This window comes from Helianthus annuus, chromosome 7 (assembly GCF_002127325.2).
Source record: "Helianthus annuus cultivar XRQ/B chromosome 7, HanXRQr2.0-SUNRISE, whole genome shotgun sequence".
NCBI lineage: Eukaryota > Viridiplantae > Streptophyta > Magnoliopsida > Asterales > Asteraceae > Helianthus > Helianthus annuus.
The window spans coordinates 54,307,065-54,320,120 of NC_035439.2; the positions used below are offsets into that span (position 1 = coordinate 54,307,065).

Consider the following 13,056-nt stretch of genomic DNA (forward strand, 5'->3'; position numbering starts at 1 on the left):
TGGTGGGTGGTGGATGAAGTGTGAGAGAGGTGGTGTGCCAAGGGATGGATTGGAATGAAGCCAAGCACTCCTATTTATACGCTGAACAGAAGGCTGGGCACGGCCCCGTGTCCGCTGGACACGCCCCCGTGCCCGTCTGACACTATCTCTCTTCATTAATTGTAATTCGCAATTACAATTAATGCGCCTGCTGTACTTTCGCCACGCCCCCGTGCTCACTGGACACGGCCTCGTGGTGGGCAATAGAAGCTTCTACAGGTTTGTCTTTTCTGCTGCTTCTTGGGCACGGCCCCGTGCTGGCTGAGCACGGGGCGTGTTCAGGCTTCTGTTTTCTCTTCTTTGCTTGGGAAGATGCCGTTGAGGGTTCGGGCAGTCTACTTTTATTCCTTTTCTTGTATTTGTGTTAGAATTGGCTGTCTTTTTGCTTCTTTTGTGACTTTGAGCTCATTTCATCCTGAAAATACAAAAGGAAGACAAAAACACTCTTTTTCCAACATTAGTACTTAAAGGGGTTTAGTTTTATGCCTTATTTGATGTAATTTATATGTTGCATTTTACACACATCAGTTCTCGTAACCCTGATGCTGGTGCGACTCCTTCCACTGCCGCGCATGAAGAAGAGGAGGCTGAAGAAGAGGAGGCTGCTGAACAGTTGATCAGCAGAAAAAGAGTTAGAAGCGAGACCACCACTGGTGTGGCTTCCGCATCGGTGGTTGGTGCGATTCCCTTGGTTGGGAAAACGAGCAACCTGCGCTCTCTCTATAGATTTTCTCCTGGTAAACTCTTGACTTCTCTCCCTTTTGTTATTTCCCTTGTTTAATTACTTGGTTTCTACAGAAATCAAGAAGAAGACCCCTGAGAAGGGGGTTACATTCACTGAGCCAGAGCTGAAGAGGCCGAAGATTACCATTAAATCTTCCCAGACTGCTAAGGATAAAAATGTTAGTGAGGGGGATGTGGCGAAGGCTGCTGAGGCGTTGAGAAAAGCTGGGGAGCGTCGGAAGAAAGCTGAGGAAGAGGAAGGCTGAGGAAGATAGGAAGTCTGAAGAAGCAGAGAGGAAAAAGGCTGAGGAAGAGAGGCGGGCTGCAGAGGCGAAGAGGAAGAAAGCCTCTGATGTGGAGAAGGAGAGAGAGCAGAAGAAGGCTATGGAAAAGCCTATCACTGATCCGCAGTTGGAGATCACTAAGGGTCTTGAGAGGAGGAAAGAGCCTGAGGTTCTGAAGCCTACCCACCCCGCGCACACTGAGCCTATTGATCGATCAAAGATAATTTCTACCAAGGGGTCGGGTCGGTATGTTTCCAGCGATGCAAGCTCTGGTGGGGCTGGGGGCTATAACCCACAAGTCATTAGGGCGAAGGATACCCTTGGTGATATCTATTACAAAAGCTATACCGAGAAAGAACGTGGTAGCGCTCCTCACCAAGCTCCCTGGGGTTTGAAGCAAAGGGACACTTTTCAAAAATTTGGGCCCTGCCGCGATTGGTTCTTAAACTCTTTTACTCCTGGTGAGGTTAACCGGCAGAGGGCGAAGACCCATGAGAGCTTGTATCGAACGTATGTGATCGGGGAGGCCAATACTCGCGCCGCTAATCATCAAATTGTTCGTGAGTGGCGAACGATGGTTAGGGAGCGTGCGGATTGGGAGAGTTATCGCAAGCGGATGCTGAAGCGTATCAACGATTTTGAGAAGTCAAAAGCCACTTTTGATGAGGAGAAGGCCAAGTTTGATGCAGACAAGAAGGCAGAGGAATGGGGACGTGAGGGCCTGAAAAATAAACTTCAAGCTGCTGAACAGCAACTGGCCAAGGAGAAGGCCGAGTTTAAGCGCATATGCGAGAAAGATAATGAGCGCGCGTTCGCAGCTCGGAACAAGATTGCTGAGCTTGAAGCTAAGATTGTTGAGCTTACTGCGAAGGTTGAGGATGCGCAGGCTGAAAAAGCTGCCAAGTAGCAGATTGAGGTTAGCTTACCACTTATTTTCTTTCTTGCTATGCTGTTTACAAAATAGCCTAAGTCTTTTGTCACTTTTCAGGTTGAGTTGGCTGATGTGAAGGTGCAATTGTCCAGCAAGGATAAGGATCTACAGGCCAAGGATGTCGAAATCGCTGAGCTGAAACGTCGCCTGAATGATCAGATTGATAGATGCGAGTCCTTGGAGATCGACCTCGAAGCGGAAAAAGTTAAGGCTGCCACTGCTGAAGAGGCGCGCACTGTTAGTGCCGCCGCCCTTAATGTAGCGCAGACTAACTACTCTGAGGCGCAAGGCATCGTTGATACACTTGTCTCTGAGGCCGAGTGGATGCGCAGTCGCGGAGTAGTGCTGGTAAGTTTGTACTTAATGTGCTTAATTTGCTAGGAATTGTCTTTAATGTTCTGTTTTCGTTATAGGTTGCCAACTCTATCCTCAACGCTGGCAAGCTGGATCACGTTGTCGCTCAGTCAGCGTGCGCAGTGGGTCAACGAGGGGGCTATCTGGAATGTGCCCAACACGTTGAGGAGATGTTTGGACAAGAGTTTGATGTGAGCCATTGCTCGGTGACCGACCAGGCTAACGTCGAGTTGACGCGTGCTGAGAGTGCTTATGATAACCTTACATTGCCTGTAATGGACTTGGTTGTGGAGGCTCTAAAGAAAGACGACTGGTGTCAGCGTCTCAAGGCCATTCTCGATCCACCGGTGACTGTTGAGTTATCAGATGAGGAGGAACCAGCTGGCGATGACGGTAGAGATGGTGATGATGACGGTGGAAACGATGATGACGGTGATGATGATGGTGATCAACGTGATAACCTCGAATAGGCTTGGTTGATAGGCATTGTGCCTTGTAATTTTTGCTTTCTTTGAATGTACAATGTTGCGCGGTCGCGCTTGTTTTATATTGAATGCATTTTGCTTGTTCTTTCCCGTTACAATTATTGCACTGTTGTTAGAAACTTAGGTTAAATTAGCTCGAATAAATGGAAGTTTCTCGCGTGAGTGGAACTACCCGGTCTCGCGCTTTGTTCGCGGAGGACCTTGGAGGCGTTCTTGTTTGAGAGCCTGTAAGTTCCTGGAGTGTTTTCGTGCTAATCAGAAGTTTAACATGCATTTGTAACGAAAATAGGTAATGGAAAACATGTCGTATGCTTTCATTGGCTTCGAAACGGGCGCTTAGGCCAACATACATTAATTGCAAAGGGCGTATAGCTGACATAGGAAAGTAAAAGAGGCGCAAGGCCAAGGTAAATTACATATAGCATTTGCGCAGTTGTTGCGCATTCCACGTTCGCGGTAAGATGTGGCCATCTAGGGTGCGTAACTTGTAAGCCCCTTTCCCTAGCACTTCGTGGACCAAGTATGGGCCTTCCCATTTGGGTGCTAGCTTCCCTGGGCGCTCGGCATTTGACGCTTCATTGTCTCGGAAGACGTATTCTCCTGGAGTGAAGGTACAGATGCGTACTCTTGTGTTGTAGTACCTCTCCAGTTGTGTTTTGTACTTGGCTTCTCTGATTCGTGCGATTTCGCGCCTTTCTTCCAACAAATCCAAGTCAAGACGTCGCTCTGCCTCATTGTCGATTGCGTTGACTGCTGTCAAGCACGGGGATGGTAGGCCAACTTCAGCCGGGATAACTGCTTTTGAGCCATAGACTAGGCTAAAAGGGGTCTCGCCGGTACTAGTTTTCGGCATGGTTCGGTGAGCCCACAAGATGCTCGGGAGCTCATCTACCCAGCCTCTTCGCCTTGTGCCCAGTCGGGCCTTGAGGATGCGCAACGGATGTGAAAGTGTGCTCGATTTTCATCTCTTTCATCCAATTCTGGAGGTCTTCAGACGCAAAGTTAGTACCGTTATCGGTTACAATCTTGAGTGGTAGGCCAAACCTGCAGATGATGTGTTCCCAAATGAACTTGCGCACTATCATAGCTGTAGTTGAAGCCAGAGCTTTGGCCTCCACCCACTTTGTGAAGTAATCCACGGCTACTATTATAAATTTTACGGCGCCAGGAGCCTCTGGGAAGGGTCCCACCATGTCAATGCCCCACTGCTGAAAAGGCCAAGCAGTGGATACAGGGATAAGGTCGTTCTTGGGGCGCAGGGTTTTTGAAGAATGTCGCTGACAGGAGTCGCACTTGCGGATCTCCTTCAGGGCATCAACATGCATCCCTGGCCAGTAATATCCGGCGTTCATGATCTTCGCGACAACCATACGTGGTCCTGAATGAATGCCGCAGATCCCTTCGTGGATCTCCCTAATCAAGTAGTTCGCATCTTGGGGGTCCACACAGCGCAGTGGTGGCCCTAAGAAGGACTTTCGGTACAGAATACCGCCATTCATTTCGTAATGCAGGGCTTTGTTCTGAATTTTCCTCGCCTCTGCTCTGTTTTCAGGGAGTATCCCCTCTTGCAAATATTGGATTATCGGGGTCATCCAGGATGGTTGCCCCATCTCGATCACGTTTACTTGTCATAGCAGGACTGATGGATTCTTGAGTACTTCGATTCTTACATCTTTAGCAAGGTGTTGAAAGGAAGTTGAAGCAAGCTTGCTCAAGGCATCGGCCGGTTTGTTTTCAGAGCGATTGATGTGGATTACCTTGTAAGACTGGAACTGCTGAAGCAATTCTTTCGCTTGCTCAAGATATAGGGCCATAACCTCGCCTTTTGCATCGTATATACCGTTAACTTGGCTGGCTATCAGGAGTGAATCAACGTGTGCTTTTAAATTTTTAGCTCCCATTTTGATGGCGAGGCGTAAGCCTGCCAGAAATGCTTCGTACTCTGCCTCGTTGTTGGTGTTTTTAAAATCCAACTTGATGGCGTAAGTAAATTCATGATTCTCAGGGCTCACAAGGCGCAATCCTGCTCCCGCGCTGTCCTCATTTGAGGCCCCATCAGTATAAAGCATCCAAGTCTCGTCTGTCACGTGGTTTTCAGGAGTCTCCACCAGCTCACATTCTTTGATTTTATCGGTCGGCACCTCTGTGATGAAGTCGGCTAAGACCTGGCCCTTAATGGCTGGGCGCGGCCTGTACAAGATATTATGGCCCCCCAGCTCAATGGCCCATTTTGCTAACCGCCCTGACGTCTCTGGCTTTTGCAATATTGTGCCGATGTGGAAGTTGGTAAGCACGTTAATCACATGTCCTGTAAAATATCTGCGCAGCCTTCTGGAGGCGTGTAGCAGCGCGAGAACTAACTTTTCCATCGTGGAATACCTTGTTTCCGGGTCAGTGAGTACCCTGCTGACGTAATAAATTGGAGTGTGGACTCCGTTTCTCTCTACCAGTAATACCGACCCTACTGCCTTATCTGAAGAAGACAAGTACAGTATGAGTGGTTCTTTTTCGAACGGTGCAGTCAGGGTAGGGAGCTCGATCAAACATTCCTTCATTTGCTGAAAAGTTGTCTCTGCCTCGGGGGTCCATTTGAACTCTTGTTTCTTTACGCAGTTGCGCAACGTACTGATAAAGGGGTACGACTTCGTAGCGTGATTGGATAGAAAACGGTTAAGCGCGGCTAGGCGGCCGGCCAACCGTTGCATCTCTTTGATTGTTCGCCGCGATGGCATTCGCTCTATGGCCTGGACTTTCTCTGGGTTCACTTTAAAACCGCCGTTTGTGACTATGAAGCCTAAAAACTTCCCTTCTTCCATGCCAAAAGAGCACTTGGCTGGATTTAGCTTCATATTCACACTGCGCAATGAATTGAACGTCTTTTCGATGTCCTTCAACATTCGGTCCTCTTCAGGACTTTTGACCACTAGATCATCAATGTAAACTTTAATGTGCTTTCCGATGTCCCCCGTGAAGGTCTTGTCCATCAAGCGTTGGTATGTTGCGCCAGCATTCTTCAGACCGAATGGCATCTTTGTTGTCACATCCCTATTTTTCCATGTGTCACCGGTGGGCCCGGTGGGGAGTATCGTGACGTCATTGATATCATCATAGTCAAACAACACAACATATAGAATGCACAGCGGAAGCAAAAGATATAGATTTATTTCAACTGAACAAAATTGTAATGTTTAAGTATCACAAAACAGTCGAAACAGATCCACAGGCGGATCAAATAAAAAGGAAAACTGTTCAACACACTTTGACATCTAAAGCTTGCGAGACTTGAGTAATGATGCCTGGAGTAGCCAGCCTATTTCGTCTAGCACCTGCACTTAGCCTTTTTTGGAAAATACGTCAGTTTGCACTGGTAAATACAACTTAACTGACTCATTTTGAAAAGAGTTTGAAAATTGATTTAAATGCACTTCGGCAAAAACATTTTATAACTTGGGACAATTATTCAAAATAATCTTGTATACAGTTTTACTCATTTGTCGTCCATTAGGGCCGGTTTGTAGGGCCGGACTTAAGTTAACTGACACGCCACAGGTATAATGCCCACAAGGTCGATTCCTTATAGTGGGATACCAGTTTTTACATAATGCAACTATCAGGTGTACGCCTACACCTCGTGCTTAGGTCGTGGCCATTTCATGAATGATGCCAAGGATATCCGGGACATGGTCATTTAACCCCCAAGGGCCATACACCAAATAATACATATAAAACAGGTTATGTAAATACATCAATCACAATACGATTTAAATGACTACATACACCCGACCAAGCGGTACTTTTATAGTACCGTATCCCAAGCCCGTATAGGGAAAATAAGTTAAGGGTATTTACCTGAGCTGAATATAAATTCAATCCCAGCCGTATATCAAATCAGAAAGGACAGATAGCTTTTACTGGGCTCCTAATCTGGAACGAATGTTTTTAATAACCTATTAGAATCCTAACGGGTCTTTAATTAAGTTTAGACTTAGACCGGTTAGTTTTCAAAAGGAAGACACGGTTCAAACGCATGATATAGCGAAGACCGGTTTAGAATGTGGTTTTGACCCGACAAGCTTGCATGCTTGTTTAATATGGGTAACTTAAACACATTCTGGATTTTGAGACAAAAACGATATGGTTTGACCCGTTTCGGCTATTATATGTAAACTAGTTACATAGGCCGATCCGAACGCGAAACATGCGTAACGGGTATCCATAAGAGTCATGAACATGTTCCACAAGTTAATATGCTTCAAATATGTTGTGACACCAGTATGATGTCTTCTATTATGCCCCAAATGAATTTAAACTCAAATTACGCCTCGTAAGGGCATTTTGGTCATTTAAAAGATTATAAAAGAGTTTAAACATGTTTCTGAGTTTCGGATCTGATGTAATCAGTAAAAATACTCAATTTAATAAGTTATATCAGTAAGGTATAACTTATATGTGAAATCTATCCTTTATGACCAAACTATGCATCTTAAGGGCATTTTGGTAATTTCACATAAGCCTAAAAGGTCAAAATCGGAAATCTGAGCTTAAGACCTTTGCTTACTGTTAGAATGTAAATATTTACTAATAATATCAGTAAGCGTCAAACCTTAGATTTATAAAATGGTTTTTGTGACAACTCGAACTTTAGACTTACTTTGATGTAATGTTACGTGCTTACGAGAACTGAATTATATGTGGGATTTAATGAATGCTATGTTATGAATGTGCATTATGTGTGTATGTATGCTAATGGCCCGATTGCACAACACCACTCGTCCACACAAGCCTTTGGGCTTTACACTTGCTTGCGGATCATTAGGGAAGCCCAAGTGGGTTCGGCCCACTTCTCCTAACCGAATAACAATTAGGAGAGTTGTAACCATTCTCCACTTTTTACAATTCTCACACACACAAACCCTAGACACCTCTCTCGTTTGCTTGGAACTCGACGGCAAGAACATCTCCATTCGGATCGTCCTCTTCTCCTTCCCTAATCCGGTTAGTGTGATTGTGATTTGTATTGTTAGATAGCATGTTGTTTATACGTGATTTCATGTTCATTCGGATAGTTGTTGATGATGTGTGATGATAATACTCTTGTTAATCGGTTATATAGTCACGAAACCGGAATTGTATGATGCTGATTAATCCATGGTTATGTGCTATGATTCGGGTCGTGGTTTGTCGATAGTGTTTTGATAAATGGATCCCTTGTACCCCCGATTTGCAAGTTTATTAATGTTTATATGTTCTTGAATGCATGATCTAGTAATCGGCTATCATATATTGTTTCGGGTATTAGAATTGATAGGCTACGGGGTAGTTATATTTCAAGGATTAATCTAATTGAATGTTATAAGATATGGTTCATATGCACAATTACTGATTTATTTGCTGGTTCGATGTTCTTGGATTGTTATGAATATGCATGAAATCTGAATTAACTGTTGATTGATCGGAATTGTGAAACTGTCCAAGGTGTTAGCTGAAATCACGGAGTAGAATTATGGAAACCAGTTACACACACGGTTGCGACTCGGTATCACCACATTGCGACTCGAAACCTCACACCAGCAACAGCACGAACCGCAACCACGGTTGCGAGTCATATCGCGACTCGTAACCAGACCATGACGAACCGAGACCACCTAGTGCGACTCGTAACCAGCGGTTGCGACTAGTAATCTCCCGTTGCGACTAGTAATCTCCTGTTGCGACTCGTAACCCCCGTTGCGACTCGAGACCAATATGCACGTACATTATTTTGGACGCACTGTCACGGGCCCAATCGTTTGGGCCAAATGATTTGGATTTGTGGACTGTTTGTTATTGGACTAGTATGCGTTTACTATTTGGGCCGATTGAGAATCTGGACTGTTTAGATTGGGCCGTTATATGAATTGGTTGAATGTTATTTGGGTTGATTGACTTTCGGGCTTAGACATTGGATCGCACATGAATGTTAATGCTATGCTCTTACCTGTTTACATGCATACGTGATAGTAACGTGTTAACATATGTGATGCACACGTGTATTACCTTAGTCAAAACCTGACTTGTATAATGACCATGATAGGACGTGGTTGACCATTTACTTGCTACCTGTACTCTTTGTGTATCTGCCGAGCAAACCAAGGTGAGTTCACACAGCCAAGGCATGGGATTCCCGAGTTGGGAATTGGGTTGGATATGTTGATGTTGGAAGAGTTACTCGTACTTACGCATTCACTAGACTATAGACCATCGTCCTCAGAATAGTCAGGACACGTTACGTAAAGCCTACGTAACCCAGTATTTGCCATTTGTCTCCCGGGTCGGGAGGACACGTTACGTAAAGCCTACGTAACCCAATACCTTCTACTGTCTTCCGGGTCGGAAGGACACACTGCGTAAAGCCTACGTAGCCCCCCACGCGTACCACTGTCCTCGGGGAAGGGCACGTCACGTAAAGCCTACGTGACCCAGTACGTATTCCTGTTCTCGGTAAAGAAGAACACATGGTTGGAAGTTAGTCTAGTAAGTACCCCTAATGAGAAGCCCTCATTAGTAAGGATAAACGTGGGAAGCCCCCACCGGTAATATAACACAAGGTTTGGGAAGCCCCCACCTTTAGTACACACTAGTATGGGAAGCCCCCACTAGTTATACTTATGCACTATGTTATGAACTTACTTTCTGTGAACTCGCTCAACTAGTTTGTTGATTATTTGCTGCATGCCTTGCAGGACCTTAGGTGCATTATGGAGCTTGCACAGGGAGGAGCAGGTCGTTGTGGGATTTGGATCATGAACGATATCTGAACTTAAACTGTTTTGAGATTACAATACTATGCTTCCGCTACATAAACAATGTTTGGTTTTGAAACATCAATCATGTCATGATGAACTACATTAATTACTTTTCTTATTAAATGCTATGTTTGATATGATTGATGGCTTGATCCTGGTCAGTCACGCTCCCAAGCGGTGATACTCCGCATGTGGATTTTGGGGGTGTGACAGTTTTAATATATACTATGCGTTAAAAACGCTTAAAAAGGCGATTTGGAGCCATTTCCGGGTTTTTAAAGAAAAGCTGATATTTTTATTATTCCAGAAGGCTCAAAATACTTTATTTATCATACAGTAGAAAAAGGTTTGGGGTCAAAAGGATTTGTAAAACTTATTTTATTGCCCAAAAGGGCAAAACCGGTAATTACCGATTCAAGCTTAGAATCCTAAGTTATACTCAGCCTAAAAATAGATAAAAATCTCCAAAAATCCCAAAATAATTATATTATATCAGTGGGTAATAAATTTGGTGTCAAAAATTAGGTTTAGATAGGCTATACGCTAATTATCCGGTTTAATTACTAAAAAGCTTCTTAATTACGCAAATGAGCATAACTCCTACTCTAGACCTCAAACTGATGTAAAAACTTAGGGACAAGTTTATAAATCAATGGTGAAGGTTTCTATCATTCCACTTTTTCAAAAATCACATTTTAAGGCAACAAGGGCATAATAGTCAACATTTAAGCATTTAACGGAATCATGCATATGAATTGGATAACCAATGAACCAAGTTGTATAATCTCAGAGGGTTATACTTATAGGTAACTTGGTCCTATTAGAGCTAGGCATTCCTAAATCATGCTCAAATGGGTCAGAACTGAAAGTCAAAGCATAAGTCAAACTATGCGACTTTCGGCCCCGAACCGAGCTTAAACTGAAAATTGTCGAGTCGAACATGTTTGGACATGTTCTTATATTAATTACCAAGTTATATGAGTGTCAAAACAGGTTTCATAGCTTACACATTAATAATTATGTGTTTATTTACAAAATAGCTTCTTGTTGACTTTTTGTAACCAAGTTTGACTCGACAATTGACCTAATTAGAGTGGGAATCAGAGGGAGACATTTTAGAGGTTTAATGCCCACATAATTACCAACTCATAGGTACCTTCATAATGAAATTTGACTGGATCAATTAAGATTAATGACGAAGTCAAACCTTAATTACGACGGTTTGACTAGACGCTAATAAACTAAGCAAAACTGAATTAAAGGAGGTTAAGCATACTTACAATAGTCCTAAGCACAACTAAGGATCACTAGGAAAGATGCTTGAGCTCCAGGAACCTCTAGAAAGTGTGTTGTGAACTTAACAAGTGAATGAGCAAATGAAAACCCAAAGTTCATGGCTTTATATAGGTTTCTTGGATCAATTTGATCATGCCAAACAAGTCTAGGGATGTTATGAGATCATTACAAGTGTCCCTAGGCCTTAATATACCAGCAAACAAGCCCATAGAATCAAAAACAACCATTTTAAGTCGGTTACAAAGCTTTAACAGGCAGCTGTCATGATTTTCTGCATCTGGTAGTCCCAGGCGGCCCGCGTAAGGGTCCTGCCTGGGCTTACGCGCCCCGCATGGCCCTCCTGATCCGGTTACAAAGTTTCATAAATTGCAATTTTGGTCCCTGGTCCTTCCAAACTTGATTTTTAAGCTGGTTTCTTGCACTATAAACCCCCAAACTTGACTTTTAAGGACCCCAAGTCATAAACCAACTTTCTTTAGTCCCCGGTAATTCATACGTTCACCAAAAAGTCTTAAATTTCAACGTTGACGCTTTTAACCCCTCGTATACGAATATTGTCATAACTTTCTCATACTTTGTCGAAACCTTGTGAAATTTTTATCACGTATTCTTGTGAGTATAATTTATCATTACAAAGCTTCAGGTCCGCTAAAAGATCACTCAGAGGTATACTTTAAACATGTTGACACATTTAGCCCCTGCAGTTTGTAATTCCTTACTTTCTTTCACAATTAGCTTTGTATGATCCATGATTTATTCGTTTAAGGGTATAAACATCTTGTAGGGTTATTGAAAGATATATTTATTCATCGTTGACATTTCGAATCCTTTTACACACATAGATTCCCTGTTTGTCAACTTTAGTCCCTCTAATTCAATCCTTTACACGTTTTAAGTCCATGACACGTGTCGACATGATATTGGACATGAATTTTCGAGGTGTTACATCCTCACCCCCTTAAAAGAAATCTCGACCCCGAGATTTACTGAAAAAACTGAGGGTATTTTTCCTGCATTGTGGATTCTAACTCCCACGTGTATTCGGGACGTCTACGAGCATCCCATTTGACCTTTACAACAGGCACATACTTTCTTCGAAGCTTCTTTACCTGCCGATCCTCAATCGATACAAGTTTTTCCACAAATTTCAAGCTCTCATCTATATGCACATCTGTGTGTGGTATGACTAGTGATTCATCAGCTAGACATTTCTTCAGATTGCAGACGTGGAACACATTGTGAATACCACTGAGCTCTTCAGGTAAGTTTAACTTATAAGCCACTGTTCCTACACATTCGATAATCTCGAATGGTCCTATATATCTCGGGCTTAACTTACCTTTCTTACCAAATTGCATCACCCCTTTCCAGGGCGATACTTTAAGCAGAACCTTATCTCCAACCTCGAACTTGAGGGGTTTTCTCCTTTTATCAGCATAGCTTTTCTGCCTATCTCTGGCAGCTTTCAGGCGATCACAAATCTGGACAATCTTGTTCGTCGTCTCGAAAACTATTTCAGGTCCTGATAATTGAGTGTCTCCTACTTCTGCCCAACAGATGGGCGTTCTGCATTTCCTACCATATAATGCCTCAAAAGGCGCAGCCTGAATGCTTGTATGGTAGCTATTATTATAGGAGAACTCGACCAATGGCAGGTGCTTATCCCAGCTACCGCCTAAATCGATCACACACGCCCATAGCATGTCTTCTAGGGTTTGAATGGTACGCTCACTTTGCCCATCCGTCTGAGGATGGTAAGCCGTACTGAAATTTAAATGCGTGCCCAAAGACAGTTGGAAACTTTTCCAAAAATGTGACGTGTATCTGGTATCTCTGTCAGAGATAATAGCCACTGGTACTCCATGCAGAGATACAATCTTATCAACATACAACTGGGCTAACATGTCAGAACTGTAAGTTTCCTTAATGGGTAGGAAATGTGCTGACTTAGTCAGTCTATCTACTATCACCCGAATAGTATCATTTCCTTTCTTAGTCTTCGGCAACTTGGTGATGAAATCCATCGTCACCATTTCCCATTTCCAGGTGGGAATTTCAAGCTGTTGCAGCAAACCTGACGGCTTTTGATGTTCAGCCTTAACTTGAGCACACGTCAAGCATTTAGCCACATAGGCAGCTATAGACTTCTTCAAGCCTAT

General features: G+C 43.6%; 1 protein-coding gene across 1 annotated transcript; it reads left to right on the forward strand.

The window, feature by feature from the left end:
* Positions 1-544: 544 nt before the first annotated feature.
* On the forward strand, positions 545-2,801 carry LOC110866421. The gene is made up of 5 exons (XM_022115570.1): positions 545-776; positions 838-941; positions 988-1,917; positions 2,035-2,325; positions 2,391-2,801. Exons 1-5 carry the CDS (start codon positions 545-547, stop codon positions 2,799-2,801), a joined length of 1,968 nt encoding a protein of 655 aa, XP_021971262.1.
* The last annotated feature ends 10,255 nt before the right edge of the window (positions 2,802-13,056 follow it).